We start from the raw sequence: 19,668 nt of genomic DNA, 5'->3' as shown, positions 1-19,668 counted from the left end.
GGGAAAGGATCTGTTTTTTTCTTTTTGAGAAAGAAAAGTTTACCAGAAACACATATTTGTTTAGGTAAAATAATTTGGCTGATGATGCTGATTGAATTGGCCACTTAAGTTTATTTTAAATTTCTTCTTCTCATACTTCTCTATCTCATGCTTCTTTCTCTTTCCCTACCTTCTTTTCTTTTCCTCCCCTTCTTCTCCAGTCTCCATGTGTCTATAAATCCTTGATAATTTGAGCTTATGAGTTTCTATCACTACCTTTGTTGCTCTTTCTCCCATGAATACCCAGGTTGCTTCAGTGTGATGGGAAGTATCTCAGCATTTTCAAGGTTACAGGAGGTGCCACCTGGACATGTGGTTTTAAGCTTTTTGTTTGTGCCTCAATACTGCTAAGATCATTACTGCTACCAATTATTTCAATTATTTTCTACCATCATTTCTAAGAAACACAAGTGAAGGCAAATTCAAAAATTAAAGTGAACTGCAGAAAGGGTAATTGCTTTTGAGAATTTGGCCTGTGACTGATGATGCAAAGTTCTTGGATATCTAGCTGTATTCTAGATGTTCTAGATGCTACTCTTTCCATTTGTTGCATTCTGGGCCATATGAGGACTTTTCAACCCTCATCATTTCCTTAGTAAAGTTAAGAATTAATGAAATGGAAACCATCTAATTCTTTTCATTTAAGAATTTTTTTTCCAGGCTCTCATTACCTTTAGGTAAATTCAGCAGTGTGAATGGTTTGCCAAGGCACATTTCTGAACCTAAGGCCCCATTCATGCAGCTCTCCAACCTTACCTCTCAGGTTGGTTAAAATTTTACAACTAAAGCAAACTAAAATGTCCAAATGGGAATCTAGGATAAAGGACATGGTACTGAATAAAAGGTACAAATAGTTTAGATCCTTGTTTATAATTTGATAAGGTATTTTACATAAGTTTAATGAATTTACAAGGTCTTTTTGAGAAGAGAGTTCCAGATGGCAAACATTTGCAGGGAATTTGGGCAAACACAGTTTTGGCCAGAATATTCTGAATTTTGAAATCAGTGGGAGGAAATGAAATGTAGAGTTAATAATCTACAATTATTGGTTAAAAAAAGTATATTAGTATATTTGTCCTCTCAACATCCTACCTTCTCTCCTCCACCAATTCCCACAAACTGTTGACAGGATGAAGTGGGTCACCTTTATTTCCCTTATTTTCCTCTTCAGCTCTGTTCATTCCAGGGAAATCTTCCGTCGAGATGCACGTAAGAATCCTTCTACTCATGGTCTCTTTCAATGCAGAAAGAGAGGCTAAATGAAGATTGTACCTTTTGGGGATTTGTGGTCCCATCATGTATATTTTCTTTTGGAGGTGAAAAATAATCATTGGAATGATTGTATCTAAGTAGTGTTAAAGGAGTCATTGGTCTGTCTATTATCTTTCTGGGGGGAGGGGTTTGGCAGGGCAATTGGGGTTAAGTGACTTGCCCAAGGTCACACACCTAGTACATGTGTCAAATGTCTGAGGCCAGATTTGAACTCAGGTCCTCCTGACTACAGGGCCGGTGTTCTACTCACTGCACCACCTAGCTGCCCCAGGTCTGTCTATTATTGTCAATGAATGAGACAGGATAGTTACTGTAATCTTTTGCAGATGGAGAAAATGAAGCCACCATGACTTCTTAAAATTGCACAATCTCGAGACAGAAAGAGAACCTATTCCTCCAACCTCCTTAGCTAGGACTTCATTGGCTCTGCCTCAGCATGCAAAAATGTAGAACCATTAGATAAATTTTATAATTAGAGTTGAGTTTATTGCACCTTCATTTCAGGTAGACCTCCCATCACTCCTTTGAAGGAGCTATAGAAGAACTTATCCTACTTTGGCAGCTTGGTAAATAGAATTCTGGGCTTGGAGTCAGGAAGACCTTAGTTCAAGTCTGACTTCAGCTACTTATTACTTTGTATGACATTGGGCAAGTCACTTAATCCTGTTTGCCTCAGTTTCTTCATTTGTTAAATGAGCTGGAGAAAGAAATGGAAAATTACTTCAGTATCTTTGCTAAAAAATAAGAATAAACAAACTCCAAAGGGTCATGAAGAATTGAACATGACTGAAAATGACTAAATAAATAACAAAAATCCTACTCTAGATTTGAGGAAAAAATAAAGAAACTGCCAAGTTCAAATGATAGTTCAAGAAGTCTCTTTGTCATTCAACGATTACCCAGGTATTATACTGAACTGAGTTTGACTATTCTACAAAGATTTTTTTTTCAGTGCTGGTAGGGGCATCATCTTTTGAGCTAAATGGATAAATAAATCATGCTTAGATTGAGGAGGGATTCTTCACTTGGTGGTTTAATATATATATATACATATAGTATGTATGCATCTATATTTCTATATAAATCAATGTTCTTTGTTTTATTTCTAGCTAAGAGTGAGGTTGCCAAACGGTATAGAGATTTGGGTGAAAAGAATGTGAAAGCCTTGTAAGTATAATTATTGAAAATTTACATTAATTTTTCCTATTAAAATTGATGTGACATTCTCACTTTATACCTTACATAGTGGGTCCCTTTCTTCCCTTCCTGCTACCTCCCCCATGGAACATATTCAGTTGCCATTGGTTTCTATCTCAGTAGGTAATTAAAGAACTTTTCATCATCACCCCTGTGAAGCCCTGATATCATTTATGACTGAAAGTAGGCACCCTACATTTCCACATGGATACCAGGGATGGCACCTGAGCATGCAATTGTTATCCCCATTTTTACAGATAAGGAAGCTAAGGCAGACAGTGGTTGAGTCACTTCCCATGGGTCATATGCCTAGTAAGTGCTGATGTAATGTGTCAAAGGCAGACTTTGTGCTAAGTCTTCTAGACTTCAGGTCTAGATGCCTACTTGAATTGACTTCAGTTACTCAGTGATGGTCTTACATATAGGGGGTTACCTTCTACACAGAATGATTTTTTTGGGGGGAGGTTAAGAAGATCCTCTACTCCTCCCACAAAATTCTAAACTACTGGCTAATGCTTGGAGTTCTACCTTAAGAATTAATCACATTTGTTTAACTGTTAAAATACAAATGCCTTTGGGCTAAACACCACTTTAAACTTATCAGTCACTTATCACGTAGTGTGACTGGAGGTTCTTTGAATAGGCTCTGTATGAGATTGTGAGGCTCAAATGAAAGAATATCTGTAAAGTGCTGAGCACAGTGCCTGGCACATAGTAGGTACTGTATAAATGCTTGTTCTCTTCACCCACTCTGGTAGGAGCAGTGAGGAAGAGATAATATACATTGATCCTTGTAGAGTGAATGAATGAAAAATCATGCCCTATGGATTGTGCTAAGGGCTGGAGGTACACACACATATAGGAAAGCAAATCAGTCCCTGTTCTCAAGGAGAACCCATCTAAAAGAATGCAGCTACAAGGCAGATGGAAAAAATCTAACGGTCCTTAGGGGAAAATAGCAAAGGATGTTGTATTAACTCTCCTTTAATGACATTTCCATTGAGAAAACCATTGTCTGTTTCTGGTGTTGAGCCATTTGACTTTGCCAAGGACTTTGGTGATGAGAATTTTCTTTTCTGGCTCTTCAGTAGCTGTGGCTGTTGAAGAGGTGGGCGCTGCAAGCAGCCTCAGAGCCAGTTGCCATAGGTCATCTCTCCAAGTGTTGATCCCCATGTTAATGGCTGTGGGCATATCAGAAGAGAAGCAAGATGTGTCCTTAGAGGAGTGCTCTTGGGTGCAGGGTTCTGGGCTGTCTGCACCTGGGTGTGAGTAGAGGTGGTGGTGGTGGTTGGGGTGCTGCTGCTGGTGGCTCACCCATGAGGCACATGCCACCCCTATCTCTCTTTCAGGATGCTTTGGTGCTCTAGCCAAGTTGCATGATGTGTATGGTCCAATCTGGAGGTGGGGTGGATGCAGTCAGCCCGTCAGGATAGCAAACACTTTATGATGGGGTTTTTTATATTTATTGTCATCTTTGCTTTCAGTAACCAAAGGAACTCTTTGTTTCAGAGTGTTGATCACATTTGCTCAATTCCTCCAGAAATGCCCATTTGAAGATCATGTAAAATTAGTGAATGAGTTTACAGAATTTGCAAAAGGCTGTGCTGCTGATGAGACAGCAGAAAATTGTGACAAATCCCTTGTGAGTATCACCCATGTGATTGAGTTTGACCTTCTCTCTTCATTTCATTTCAGATAGGAGATCAGAGTCAATAGTAACGTGTCCCACCAAGATGCCCATTTCTGTCTTGTTCTTGGACTTCTCACCCAAATACCAGTCCAGAACTATTCTCTTTCATTAAAAAAACTGCAAGGAATTGTTCTGAACTAAGAGAAAGTCAGATAATTTGAGAGGAGGAGAAGACTGTTCAAGCAGCTTCCTCTCCTCACTTCTTGTATCCTGAGTCTTGTTCCACCCAAAAAAGAAAGTCGAGTATACCCAGAGCTTTAAATGGGTCAGTGACTAACCACCTATTTTTTTCCCTCTTAGCACCAACTTTTAGGCGATGAGCTATGTAAAGTGGCAAGTCTTCGGGAGAGGTATGGCGAAATGGCAGACTGTTGCGCTAAAGAAGAACCTGAGAGAAATCATTGTTTCCTAAGCCACAAAGACGACCACCCAGAGCTCCCTAAAATTACAGCGCCTGAACCTGAAGCTCTGTGCAAAGCCATCGAAGAGAATGAAGACAGAGTCACAGGATAGTAAGTGAGATCACAAAATGAGAGTAGTGTCCACTGGGCCAACATAGGAGACAAGGAGCCCCGACACAGGTCATACATACTAACTCTATGGGACCAAGGGGGAAGGGTAATACGCATTTATGAAGCACCTACTATGTCCTGGGCCCTGGGCTAAGGGGGTTACAAATATAATTTCATTTGATTCCCACAAAAATAATTTAGATGCTGTTATTATTCCCATTTTATGGATGAGACAACTGAGGCAGAGATTATGTGACATGCCTAGTGTCATATAGCTGCAAAGTTTCTCACATCTTCGTGCATCCAGGTCCAAGGCTTTAGATGGCCTACTGTGCCATCTAGTTGGCAAGGGCAAGTCACAAGGCTCCTTGAGCCTCAGTTTACTCATCTATGAAATGAGAGGATTGGATCAGATGTTCTTTGAGCCCCTTTCTAGGTCTAGAATTCTGTGGTCTCAGGGCCCTAGGCAGCTCTGCAAAGATTATTATGTAATTGCAAAGTGGCCAATCTGCAGAGATAGAGGGAGTTTCCCTGCTCAGAATTTCCTGTGCTCAGAGCTGGACCTAGATTTAGGGTGCTAATGGTGGATTCAGAGAAAGCTGTAAACATTTATAGCACTTTGGTCAGTGTGGAAATAGCAACACCAGCCTTGAGTTAGTAGAAATAACTAACTTCCATGAGAAGATGCTGGGCCCTGGTGAATTCCTCCCTATGCATGGCCTTCCCTGAGACTTTTGCTGCCCTCTCAGGATGTCTGTCTCTTCATTCCTCAACTGAAGGACGGCCTTGTTGGTGGTGGTTGCCCTGGATACACCAATTCCTGGTTAGAGCTGAAAGAATGCCAATGAATTCGCAGCTCCTAATTAAAGAAGCAGCTCAAATTAAATCTAGTTATGTTCTGTTGAAGGAGTAAACTGCTATCACCTGATTCTGGTTGATGTGGGTACAAGGTTGAGAATATTCATTTTTCATAGCTACTCAAAAGTGACCACTTGGTTCTCTTCGCCAATTTCAGCTACCTGTATGAGGTTGCCAGAAGACACCCCTACTTCTATGCCCCAGAACTCCTTGCCTATGCTCATCATTATAAGGAAACAGTGAAAGAATGTTGCCATGCTGCTGACAAAGGCACATGCCTCGATGAAAAGGTGAGAGAGAGAGAGAGAGAGAGAGAGAGAGAGAGAGAGAGAGAGAAACAGACAGACAGATAAGACTGAAGACACAGTTCACAACAAATTTTCTTGTTGTCCAGTCATGTTCACTCATGTCTCTTTGTGACCCAATTTGGGGTTTTCTTGGCAAAGATACTGGAATGGTTTGTCATTTCCTTCTCCTGGCCATTTCATAGATGAAGAACTGAAGCAAACGGGGATAAGTGACTTGCCCAGGTCCACACAGCTAGTGTCTAAGGCCAGATTTGTTGTCATGAAGATGTCTCCCTGATTCTAAGCTTAGTACTCTATCTACTGGCCCTATGACATAGCCCTAAGGAAAATTGGGAAGCAGGTGAAGTTTGTCTTCTTGGTTCCTTTAGGCTCTTTCCCATGTCCCAGGAGGCATTTAGTACTGCTATATTGACTCTTCACTGTCCAAAGTACCCCACTGCAATAACATTTCCAAGTCCACTCTTCCCCAAAAGGCTCCAATAACATTCCCAAGCCCACTCTCCCCAGAAAGTTTCCTGCCCTATCAAAATATACTGTCCTCTTCTCTGTCTCTTTGACACCATACTCTCAGCCTGATGTCTTCTTTGCAAATTAATCTCTCAATATAATTCACATTCAATTGTTAATAATTCAATTCTGTGTTTTAATTTTCAAAAGAGGATTCTAAGAGATGCTGTTCCATAACCTGAAGGAATGTGTTTCTAATAGTGAAATTTTTGTCACACAGTAAACCAGTGAAAGAGATGCTTTCAATGTGAGCTCCTTTCTGATACTCCTCAAATCCCATACCTGTTTATTTTATTCCCAAGTCTAATGCTGGTCAGTAAATAGGTAATTTAATTTGGTAGCTATTGAAAAATATTTCTGTCTTAATCTTGAAACTCTCTTTGAGAACAACATGTACTATATAATTTTCCAAATGTGCAGAGTGTATCCTACTTAGTAAAGATATATAGCTTGTTTCATCAGGATATAGAATGTTAAAGATTTCATATTGTAGATAGGAATAAAGATTGAGAGCTGGGAGGGACCTTGGAGATCATTACACTCAATAATTTCATTACAGATGAGGAAACTGAGGCCCAGAGAGGTTAAGCATTCAATTAACTAATCACTGTGCTTGTGGCTGATTTGCTGGAGGTTTTCACACATTATGCTACTAGAAATGAATGTCCTAACTTCAATTCCAATCCACCAAGCAATTATAAGTACCCTATTAGATAACATTAAAGTCATAGGGACACCAAGAAAAAACTCAAAATACCCCCTGTCCTCTAGAAACATAAAATGTATTACAGACTGGCAAGACAGTCACTAACCATTCCTAAATCTGAATTATTCTCTTCTAATTATGTCACCTTGGTCATAAGAGGCACCAGGAAAGTGACTTTTAAGGGCTTAGTCCAAAAATCTATCACTGCTACTGAGAAAACAAGCCCAAGTGTGCATACCTTATTATTGGTGGGTGAGCAATGTCATTTTTATATAAAGTGGGGTTCCTTAAAATTTTTTGTGTCATGGATCCCTTGGGCACTTTAGTGAAACCTATGGACCCTTCTCAAAATTATGTCTTTCAATGCATGAAAGGAAATACATAGGATCACAAATAAAATTAATAATGCTGAAATACACCTATCAAAAAATCTCTCTCTCTCTCTCTCTCTCTCTCTCTCTCTCTCTCTCTCTCTCCCTCTCTGTCTCTCTCTGGTTATTATTCATGGAACTTAGGTTAAACCCCTTAAATATTGAAGAAAATGTCACATTAATTTGTGAAGTCTTTATGGGGAATTTATTTTTCATATTAATGAAAATATGGAAATTATTTTTGAAAAAGGTGATTCCTTCTTTCTACAGCTCTCTGCTTTAAGAGAGAAAGCATTAACCTCCGGTGCAAAACAGAGATTCCAATGCTCCAGTTTAGACAAGTTTGGAGAGAGACCTCTCAAGGCTGGGTAAGTCTACTGTTTCATTTGCCTAAAAATGTAATTGTTGTAGAAGCAAAGATGGAAAAAGGTCTGGGATTCCAATATCTACAGCTATTACCACTTTTTGTTGTCAATTTCATCACTTCCAAATAGTAAAAAAAAATCACAAATGAAATTCAACCAAAAGGTAAACTGAGGCAATTCTCCAAGCAAGATAACATTTTTTTTATCAGGGTGTTACCTGCCAGTAAAATGAGTCTAATGATTGCCTCAATTAGCCCAAAGACAAAGAATTGAAGATGCAACTCATTTTTAGAAGCATAGGATAAAGAATAGAACAGAGTAGGTTACATCATGGGGTTCAGGACAACTTAATTGGTTACATAGCTGAAGCATAGGCAACAATATGACTGATTGGAAGCTAGAAATGAAAGGCAAGCAACACCCTCTTTATTTCCAGTGACTGAGAAAAGTTCATTGTTTGAGTCCATTGCGAGGTTAAAAGATAGTGGGCCCGTCTTCTTTGAATAGCAAACCAGACATCCTTGAAGGAAAACTTGCCTCATGTCCACCCTGATCCCCCAAGAATAGCAGAATTCCTTGAGGTAATAATAGAATGGTGATTAGGAGAAGTGGATTTCTAAACTTGATTCATTAAAGGTCAGTGTGTTTCTGCACTAAGTTCAGGGACAAAGAACCATGACTTAGGCAGTTACAGGACAAAATCAATTAACTGGAAACAGGATCAGGAAAAATGATCCAGAATCAATTTAATTATCAGGATTGAACATTTCCTGTTTAGTCCCTGTAATAAAAGTGACAGACATTTCTATTCCAATGTTATAAATAAGGTCTAGAAATGTTTACCCTCCAATTTGGAGTATTAGACAGGCTTTTTGGGAAGGTTTTTTTTTCCACAGCCCCTCTCTTACTTCATTTCTGCTTTACTCAGATTAATGCTTCAATTCCTCCTCCTGACATAACGGTTAGGGTATTTGGTTCTCTCTAATTCTCTGTCTACCACTTTGGCTCAGGATGTAGTCTCATTCATCTCAGCTATCCCTGTTTTTCTTTTCAATGTAAAAGTACTCATCCACCTTGGGTTTGATTGCCTGAGGTACCTCATTGTAGTGGGGTCCCCAAAGTACTCTGTAGAGTCCCTAGGTAACCATGTTTATTAAGTACTTAGAGTTTACAAAAAGAGTGATAGATGTGGCTAATGCATTCTAAGACCTTAAAAATATAATAATGATGGCCACCGATAACACCAAGGATTGGACAATACTTATGCAGAGATAAGAAAGTATGGCAGAGTATATAGTGTTGTCCTCTGAGTCAGAATACCTTGAGTTCAAGTCCTATATCTGATACTTTCTATATGTCAACTCATTCAAGAACTTCATGGCAATTTAAAAAATAATTTCTAGGAAATTTTCTTGTAAGTTTTAAATTCTAATAATTAAGGTCTGGTGGACTTTCTCCCTAGGCTCATAGCTAGGCTAAGTCAGAAATTCCCTAAGATTGAATTTGCTGAACTTCACAAAATAGTGGATGATCTTGCCAAGATTTATACAGAATGTTGTCATGGTGACCTGTTGGAGTGTGCTGATGATAGGGTAAGTATTTATTGGAATTAACCCATATTGTCGTTAAACAAGATTCTCTATAATGTACTAATATGAGTTTTTTTAATCAGAAATTTAATAAATTTAGAATCAGAGAGATAATAAAGAATAAACTTGAATCTGCAGTTTCTTTCAAATCTCATCTTATTCTGTCAGCCAGCCAGTTAATGGTCATTATGAAGCACCTACTGTATGCCAGGAAGTAGGCTAAGCTCAAGTGTCCCTCTCTATAGGAAGCCTTTTCTGATCTCCTCAGCTGCTCATTTCTTTGTGCAGAAAATTACCATGTATTGATTTGTACATATTTCTATAAAACACACACGCACACACACACATGTATTTGTTATCTCCCTGGATAGAACATAAGATGTTAGAGGATAACCACTTTTTGTCTTTGAATTCCTGAGGTGTAGCGTAGTACCTTGCAAGTGGAAGGCACTTAGTAATTACTTGCTGCTGGATAAAATACAGGAGGTCATTAGCAAGATGGTGACATACAGTAGACAAGGTTTGTGTCTAGTGTTCTCATTGCTTTCCCCCAACCCCCTGTTATAAAAAATTTATCCTCAAACTCTCTCTATTACTTCCTTTACCAAAATTAGTTTTTAATGGTATTATTATGATTTTTTTTGATTCTTATCTTAGAAGAAAAATCCACTGAGGCTCAGGTAAATGTGGCTGCTAGTCAGTTGTTTATACAGTCATAAACATTTATTAAGCACCTTCTTTGTGCCAGACACTGTGCTATGTCCATCGGGGATGCAAAGAAAGACAATACTCCCTATCCTCAAAGAGCTTAAATTCTGGTGGGAGGAGACAACATGCAAATACATAATGAATATACAAGATATACATAGAGTACATGGAAGATAATCAGAGGAAGGAAAGCTCTTACAGCTGGAGGATCTCTTAATCCATCTTAAGAAAGCTGGGAAATCTAAGATGAAAAGGCAAGGGGGACAGAGCATTGATGCATGGGGGACAGCTAGTGCAAAGTAGGTCAGTGTCCCTGGATAGCACAGCTTGTGGAATGGAGTAATGTATAGAAAGACTAGCAAGGAAGAAACAGGCTATGGAGCACTTTGGATGACAAACAGAGAAGTTTGTATTTGATCCTGGAGGTCCTAAGAACTCATTAAGTGGGAGAGTGATATATTTAGACCTAAGCCATGGGAAAAATCAGCCAAGTGGAGAATGGACAGGAGTGGGGAGAGACTTGAGTTGAAAGCAAATACTGACGCTCAGGAGAAAGGAGGGAGGATGAATTGGGGGAGGTTGATAAAACCCATGGGGATCTTGACAGGGTGATATATCTGTTTGGGGTGAACTTTAAAGGAAGACAGTGAGGGCTGGTGGTAGGGGAAGGGACTGAGAGTGGCAGGGTATGGTAAGAACTCCCCCATTCTCTCTTGTCCCAGTGTCTTTGTGCATGTGTTTGTGGGGGAGGGAATAGGCAAAGAATGAGAGAAGGGACATCCCATTCAGGAGGGGGTAGGCAGTGATTATCTGTCTCCAGGGGAATGTCAGGTTTCTGAGGCTGCAAGGATGTGGAAGGAGCTTAGGAGAAGGACAGTTTGTTAAAAATCGGGAGGTTCCACAGGTATTCTAGAAGGGAAAGGCGGAGTTGGAATGGAATTCTTACAGTCTTAGAATATTGAGTCCTCTGTTGAACTGCTTCTGTCTTACTGCTTGTAGGTGGCTCTTTCTGAATACATCTGTAATAACAAAGACACCATCTCCAGCAAAGTGACAGCCTGCTGTGACAAGCCTCTAGTAGAGAAGAGCCAGTGCCTTGTTGATTTGGAGAATGATGACATTCCTGCTAACCTCCCTGACCTCCTTGCTGAATATGTAGAAACCAAGGATGCTTGCAAAAACTACAAAGAAGCAAAAGATCTCTTCTTAGCCAAGTGATCAAACTTTTAATCTTATTCTTCTGTTCCTTTCATATGCTCAATGTCATTTCCCTGACACTCTACTTGTTTCACAGTTGTAGAGCTGTTGGCTACTCTCTGCCTTCCCTCTCCCAAGCCTTTTAGGCAGAAATAGATACAAACCTTGTTCTTTGTGCTTTCTACTGTACTTAGTCATGGGATCCACCCAGTGACTCTGTGACTGTGGCTTAATTTTCCCTCATTTTTGGCTCCACAAAATATATTCTCTTTCCTTCAACCTCCAGAAGAGGCCAATGATGGCAGGAAGTCATAATGCCCCTGCTTGGCCTAGAGAGGATAGATATCTGGGCACTTGGAGGTAGTTTTGGATGTGTGCTGGCTGGAGGAGTACAAAGGACTGCCAAGGCCCATTTTAGCTCTAAAGCTACCCACTTCATGGCCTTGGGGCTTGATGACATTATCGTTCATTTATTAGGGAAGAAAGGGAAACTTTGAATTCTCTCCTGTCTGCTGAGCTGTTCTTCATTTGTCCATGCATCCCACCATACAAGGATTCATCCATTCATTCACTCCCGTTTATTGGACAAATATGTGTTGAGTGCATACTCCATTCACTGTTCTGAGCAAGGCACTGCACTGGATGCAAAGAAGTAAAAGAGAATGTTAATATTCCAGTGATGTACAGATTAACTGAGAAGTTGATAGCCATCCAGACATGTGACCACTAAGTAAGAGTAGAAGGCAGGATGGAGTTAAATGCCATAAGTGTGGACCTGGGAGATATATTTCTGGTGTCCTTTGGACTCAGTGACATGGTCTAATATTATAATGGTAGGGCTATACAGATCTGATTTTTTCACAAAAGGAAAATTTAACTCCATCTGGTAAATCCATCAGTATAAAGATCAGGCAAAGTTACGTCTAAATATTTTATGTCAGAAATTTTTTTGTTATTGTAATTTTACAAAATTTATGGAGCCTTAGGACAGAAGAACAATGCTGGGAGCGGATCATGTTCCTTACCATGTTCACATGTGTTTGATGTTTGTTTTTAAGCTACTTGTATGATAATGGAAGAAGACACCCTGAGCTTGCTCCTATCGTACTACTGAGGATTGGCAAAGACTATGAACACACACTTGAAGAGTGCTGTGCCACAGATGACCCTCCAACTTGCTATGCCAAAGTGGTAGGTTTCTCACTAGAAAGAGAAAAAGCAAACTACTCTTCTGGGATGCTGTGTGCTCAGGATTGCTTGATCTGGAAATGATAGCACCATGTATTAAAAAAAGGAAAAAGTGAAGTCATATGAATGCTAATTGGACCTTACCTTGGGACTCTTGTCTCAGTCTGGTCTTTCAAATCAGGTTGTTATGAGTGATGTTTAAAATAAATAGGAAGAGCAATCCAAGAGATAGGAAGGTTGCAAATGAGACTGTCATTCTAGTACAGCTCTTTGAGAAAGGAGGAGGTTTTGTTTGTCTCCATTTCTACTAAGACAGAATGTGAGAAAGCATTCTGAGACATACTATTTAAGAGAGACTCAATTTATCTGTACAGAAGAATTTTTGAGTTTTCCTGAGCATGAGGTTTGTTAGGCACTGGAATTTGGAATGTCCCTGTATAGAAGTCTTGAAAACCCTTGTTCGATCTTTTAGGTATGCTTTTGCATGAAATTAAGTGAGGTGGATGGAATGAGTGTTAAGGGCTAATTCTAATATGATTTCTAAACTGGGTATAATCCATGAAAAATAATAAGCAATATATGTCACATGTCCACAGAGAACATGCTATAAGTGCCATTTTGTCCTCTTTCAGGCTGAACATCGGCAAGCTATTATCGATGATAGTAACCATGTAGTCAAGGAAAATTGTGATCTTTTGGAAAAAGTTGGAGAACAAGATTTTGAAAATGCGTAAGTGGGACCTTGGTGCTTGAACAGTTTTAAATATTTCAGATTAATTAAGGTATGATTGTGGTTTGTCCTTCATTCTTGAAGAGGATCATGACATCAAGAAGATGATGCCATGACTTGCATCGAATTAGATTTAAGTGAGGCAGGGCTGTGTTAAGTGAGCCGCCTCACTTTTTCCTCCAGAGCCATCTGGGTCTAGTGACCAGATATAGATCAAGATCACTAGAGATGGCCAAGCAGGAAAAAAGGCAGCCTCTTATAAAAGCCTATAAAACACAAAACTTAGATTTTCCCTTTTAAATTGCTCTGTAAGCCTCGGGTTTGGTGTTCTAAGGGCAGCACTGTTTTGCTATTACTCATAGACTGTGGCAGCATGGGCAGAACACTGGGCTTGGAGTGGGAAGACCTGAGTTTGACATTGGGTTCTAACCTGACTCTGACGCTTGTTGTCTAGTCTTGGCCAAGTCCCTAGGACTCAGTTTTCTTCTCTGTAAGATGAGGCTGTTGGACTCAATGGCCTCCAAGATCCTTTCTGGTTCTTGGAGTCTAAGTCTGTGATCCAATGTTGAGCTAAATTAAGATTCTTCAGCATGGAAAGTTGAAGCTTGAAAAGTGATGTGATCCAATGTTAAAAAACCATGAAAGGAAGCAACAGAGCAAGGAATGCCAGACTTGTTCAGGCAAATATGAGGCTTGGAACACCATCTGAAATGTAAACAAAATGGTTTAGGACAAATAAATGATTTGACTACTCTTTGTAGTGGATAATAAACTTATAGACTACCAAGAGGTGGGGAAAAATAAAGAGTTAAAGAAGTTCAATGTTTAAGAAACACCCATGCATGACAGATTAATACTGGGGAAAACCGAGATATTTGGGAATCTTCCATCATTGAAAATGTGAACATCATTGAGGGGATCTGGGAAACCTCACAAAATGTCCTTGTTGACGCTATGCAAAACACAGTATTGAGTAGAATGGGTGAATGGTGGGTCATGACAGTGGACGGCCAGGGAGAAAGAAAAATGGAAGGGCCACATTGACCACCTGGGATGGATAGTTTAATGATGTTGAACTGACTTTGGGTTGGTGTTTGTTGCTTGACAGTTTTTAATGATATCATTATTATCATTATTATTTTACTAAAAATTAATTCTTTGTCTGACTATAAACATTTGGAACATTGTAATTCCAGATTGCTGGTCCGTTATACCAAGAAAGCACCTCAAGTATCAACCCCAACATTGGTCCACCTTGCACATAAATTTGCAAATGTTGGCTCTAGATGCTGTAAACTCGGTGACAATGAGAAAATGAGATGTACTGAGGGCTTCGTGAGTTTTTTCTTTTCTTTTTTTACTTTAATACTATTGTTGTGAGTTTTTACCTGAGAGGCCAATAAAAAACATCTGTGACAGAGAAGTGCCCTCTACAAATATTGCTTACTCCTCTTAAGTGGAGCACCTAAAAATCCCAAATCAAAACCCCTTAATTTGTTTATTTTTAAAAACCCTACATTTTCAGAAGCTTCTAATGGCTCATGCAATGGAGGCTTAAAAATTCAATGGCTGAAATTAGACTGAGGCAATGAATAAGAGTGGGCTTCAATGTAGCAGTTTATTTTAATCTGTTGAAATACTAAGGTATCCACTCTACCTACCTGATGGATTAACCCAATTGTTTTTTTTTTCTTTAGCTTGCTATTGTACTCGACAAAATGTGTCGCCTGCATGAGAAGACCCCAGTGAGTGAGAGAGTCACCAAATGCTGCACAGACTCCTTGGTGAACCGCAGGACCTGCTTCACTGCCTTGGGAACTGATGACACATATCAACCCAAGCCATTTTCTCCAGATACATTCACCTTCCATGCTGACCTGTGTACACTTCCAGAAGAGGAGAAACAGATTAAGAAGCAAAGGTCAGGAGTGTTTGGTCTCCTGCTTTCCTCAAACTTATTTCCTTCTTCCTTGATTGTGAGAAAGATATTCTGCTGACATCATGAGCAAACCTTTCTGTTTTAGGGCAAGAATCTCTTAGGGAAAAGTAGTTAGGAAGTGATTCAAGTGTAAGTCACTCAGAAGAAACTTGTTGGGCAAATGGCTAGAACCGAATAGTGTCTAATAGCAATGACTGCTATTGGTTTTTATATAGTGCTTTAAAATTTCCAAAGTTAATATGGTGAAGCTTATGGTAAGATGTCTAGAATCACTGAAGAAGAAGGCAGGAAAATATTCCGAGGAGGCCCTAATGTCTTCACAGGAATCATTTTTACTCACATCTTTCTCCAAACTTCAGGCTTCCCCTCTAATTTGTGACCTAGAGCTAGGGGCAAAAGGGGCATGGCTGGCCAACCTGGTCACTCCTTCCATCTCATGGGCATTTCTATGTTTTCTTTCATTCCAGCATACTCGTGGAACTTGTGAAACACAAGCCCGAGATCACTAAGGATCAGGCCAAGACCATCATTGCTGATTTCAGAGCATTCGTGGAGAAGTGCTGCAAAGATGCCAACCAGGAAGCCTGCTTTGCTGCAGATGTATGGACTTCTTTTTCCCTTTAATGCATCTACCTTTGGGGGTCCTTGGTGACAGCTCAAATATGGGCTTAGGCGGGAACACTTAGGTTTCTTCCCTTAGTTTCCTAAAAGGTCATCACTGATCATTCTTAAAGCAGGAGCCAATTCCCCTTTTCTCATTGACTAAAATATTCCTATGCGTCCATTGAATGCTTGGTTTTTGCTGTGTATTTGTAGTTTTCCTTTACTTGTGAAATGTTTACCAGTCTCCCCTGTCTCCTATGTGTCAGGTTGAATGAAAATCCTAGGTTTGTTGCATCTGAGGCATGCATAAGATTTAATAGAATTCCTTTAGCTTGCCATCTTTTAGAAAAAGACCAGTCTGTAACCCAGTCAAATCTGAATGCTTGTGCATAGGTAGCAAAACAGTCCCATTTTCAGCCAATTGCTGGATCCAGAATCTTAGGATTAGAAGAGACCTGAGAGACCTTCTAGGCCAGGGCTTCATAACCTTTTTTGTTTCATGGACCTCTTTTTTCACCTTGTTGAATCCTCTGGACCATTTCTCACATTAATGTTTGTGAAATACCCAAAATTAAACTCACTCAAATGTCAAGAAAACCAATCATATTAAAAATAGTTACCAATATTAAAAAAATTAAGAACCCCTGATGTATTCTAATCCCTACTCCAGAATTCTGTCTCTTCCCTACCTGGCAATTTGTCATCCAGGCTTCACTTGAAGACCTTGAGGGGGAAAAACTCTCTACTTCCACCATTTAACATCCACCCTTTTCTCCTCCAGGTATTGCCACCATCTAGGGCCCAACAAAGAAATCTAACCTCCCTTTCACAGGAGAAGCTTTCCTATAGCTTCAAAACCAGATGAACATACAGACAGGCAGCTTTTTCTTGAGCAGAAGTCTAATATTTAAGGATATTTATGCACAAATATCTTCCCACATCCTTTGATAGAGATGATTTTGTATAATCAAGGGCAATGGATAATGCTGAAAGAGCTCTTTTCAGGGACGTTAGGCTTGAGCTCTCTGGAACCTCTTTCTCACACCCTTGTGATTTCTTTACCTGCAGGGTCCCAAACTGGTTGCTTCAGTTCAAACTGCCTTAGCTTAAAAAAGAGATGGACAAGCCCGTACTAGCATTTCAGGTAACTGTCTTTGGGTATTTCATTGGCAATAGGTTGATATGTCAAGTATCTGGGATTTCAACTTTGTGGGACCACCTTCCTCTGACACATTTCACAGCTGAGGGATACCTCAGTCTTAGATGAGTTTAAATGACTTGAGGATAGCCATCAGAAGTTGGGTGCCAACCCAAATCCTCTTGACTCAAAGTTCAGTGCTCTGAGCTATGCCATGTTGCCTGGAATATGGGCAATACTGGGGCCTGAATTTAACTCTACACCACTGCTTTAGTGAAAGGGAGTGGTCATCCTTGAGAAATCCTCCCTCTTACATTGGAGGCTGAAGGGTATCTGTTTTGTACTGAATCTTACTATACCTGACATGATATAACGTTGTAATGTATATCTAAGGCAGGTACATATGAAATCTATTCAGGATTTCTCATCGCAGGAAGAAATGACTCACTTTAAATTTCAGATCCTTATGGATTACTGTTTCTTTGCATTTGTTGAATTCATTAGTGTTTTGTACTTAATTTCTGATTCAACCAACCAATCCATTGTCTTTTAAATTAGGAGGGGCCTCATTACCAAGGAAGGGAGTCTATGGTTATGGAACCTTGAATATAGAATTGGACTTAGCAGACATGCTAATTTAAGTAACGTGTTAGAACTTTCTTTAATTACTCATACAAATAATGTCTCTCTAGGAGGGGGTGGAGGCAGGGATATATTGTGAAAAGCAGGTGATGTAAAATTTTTAAAAAATCATTACACTCTTTTCCAAAAGGGGAGGGAAAATATCAAACTATTATTTTTTCTCAACAATTTTTAAAATCATGTTTACTGTACATAACATTTGATTCAGCAATATCATTACTATGTCTGTATCCTAGATAGATTTTAAAAAAGAGGAAAGGACCTATTGTACAACAGTATTTAGATCAGCTCTTTTTTTGGTTGTAAAAATTGTACATTGGGGGGATGTTCACTCATTGGGAAATGGCTGAACAAGTTTTATATGATGGTGATGGAATACTATTGTGCTATAAGAAATGATGAGCAAGATGCTCTCAAAAAAACCTGGAAAGACCTATATGAACTGATGCAAAGTGAAACGAGTAGAATCAGGAGAACATTGTACACAGTAAGAGCAATATCATATAATGTTCTACTATGAATAACTTAGATATTCTCAGCAATATATCAATCCAAGAAAATTTCTAAGGATTAATGATCAACAATCCTAATCACCTTAAAAGAAAGAGCTAATGGAGTCTGAATGCAGATTGAACCATGCTATTTTTCACTTTCTACATTTTTAATGGTTTCTTTTTTCCTGTGTCTTCTTTTACAACACAACTAATATTGAAATGTTTTGCATGACTGCACATATATAATATATCATACTGTTTACTGTCTCAGGGAAGGGTGAGGAGGGAGTGAGGGAGAGAATTTAGAACTTAAAATTTTAGAGAAATGAATGTTAAAATTGTCTACATATCTAGATTTTAAAAGATTTTTTGCTTACGGCATTTTTTTTCTTCTAGTTGACCAGTGGAAGAAAACAGAGACTGAACTGAGGACCCAAAATTCATGCATCTGTTTTGTTTCTCTGTTGGTGTCAAATCAACAAAGTTAAGAAAACATCAATTTTGCCTTAATTTTTTTATCCTTCCCCAGTGTTGCAATAAATGCATAAACAATCATGGAAGTTGTCCAAGACTGATCTTTATGTGGTGTGTGATGATGACTTGTATCAGAGGGTGTTACCCTCTTAGATCTACTCGTGCCTGAAATAGACTCTCTCCAACCTTAGGCAGTTTTCCCCAGACAAAGATTCCCTACTCCATATTTGTGAATTTGTGAATACCAGCAATAATTTTGAGTGGGTTAAAATGACATGGACTTTGGGTCCTTTTTCTCTTTTTAATTTGATACATCTAAAAATACTGGGGTGAGTCATGGGACCTGGGTGGTCAGTAGGCAAGTTCTAGTTACTAGATACATTAACAAGTATCCTCATCAATAGAAAATATGGCTGAAGTGTAAGCCACAGCATAGATACTGCAGCTGAGTAATTAGGGCCAGGCTGGATAAGGGGGTTTGAGACTCATACTAAGGGATCCAAGCTGAGGTTATGGTGACAGCTAGTCGAAAGCGAGACTTAATGATGGGAAATAAAAATTTTCGTTTCAGGAGGCAAACCGAGTTGTTAAGAAGGAGAGAAATCTCAATGACATAGTGGTTAGAGTGTATCTGGTTAGTAGAGGATCTGGAGTGAAGAAGAGCTGATTTCCAATCTGGTTTCAGGCATTTACTAGGTGGGTAACCCTGGGCAAGTCATTTAGCTTGGCCTCAATTTACTACATTGTAAAATGGGTATAATAATAGCACCTACCTCCCAGGACTTTTGTGAGGACTAAATGTCAAAATAATTAATAAGAAGTTTGCAAAGTTCCTGGCACATTGTTTTTGGTTCTTATTGTTATCACTGTAGTGTAGTTGTAGTAGTAGTAGTAGTAGTAGTAGCAACTGCAGAACAGCAGAAGCAGCAGCAGCAGCAGCAGCAGAAGTAGTAGAAGGAGTAGTAGTAGTGGGAGGAGGAGGAGAAGGAGAAGGAGAAGGAGGAATGAAGCTGGTCAACAGATGTATGGTCAATGAGCCTGGTTGGAATGAGAGAATCTGACAGTGTAACAAAGTAAGGTCCAGACTAAGTGTGAACTCTCCATCTCTCTCCTCTTTAGTCACTTCCCCACACCACCATCA

The 19,668-nt window shown here is 39.4% G+C and overlaps 1 protein-coding gene across 1 annotated transcript; it reads left to right on the top strand.

Annotated features, from left to right (window-relative positions):
• Positions 1 to 1,118: 1,118 nt before the first annotated feature.
• LOC118853890 (albumin-like) lies at positions 1,119 to 18,608 on the top strand. The gene is made up of 15 exons (XM_036764127.1): positions 1,119 to 1,248; positions 2,421 to 2,478; positions 4,018 to 4,150; positions 4,499 to 4,710; positions 5,726 to 5,858; positions 7,731 to 7,828; positions 9,288 to 9,417; positions 11,122 to 11,336; positions 12,378 to 12,510; positions 13,140 to 13,237; positions 14,434 to 14,572; positions 14,935 to 15,158; positions 15,644 to 15,776; positions 16,848 to 16,923; positions 18,450 to 18,608. Exons 1-14 carry the CDS (start codon positions 1,170 to 1,172, stop codon positions 16,887 to 16,889), a joined length of 1,827 nt encoding a protein of 608 aa, XP_036620022.1. The 5' UTR covers positions 1,119 to 1,169; the 3' UTR covers positions 16,890 to 16,923; positions 18,450 to 18,608.
• The last annotated feature ends 1,060 nt before the right edge of the window (positions 18,609 to 19,668 follow it).

The sequence above is a fragment of the Trichosurus vulpecula genome, chromosome 6 (assembly GCF_011100635.1).
Source record: "Trichosurus vulpecula isolate mTriVul1 chromosome 6, mTriVul1.pri, whole genome shotgun sequence".
Taxonomy (NCBI): domain Eukaryota; kingdom Metazoa; phylum Chordata; class Mammalia; order Diprotodontia; family Phalangeridae; genus Trichosurus; species Trichosurus vulpecula.
This window is presented reverse-complemented; position numbering and strand designations above follow the sequence as displayed.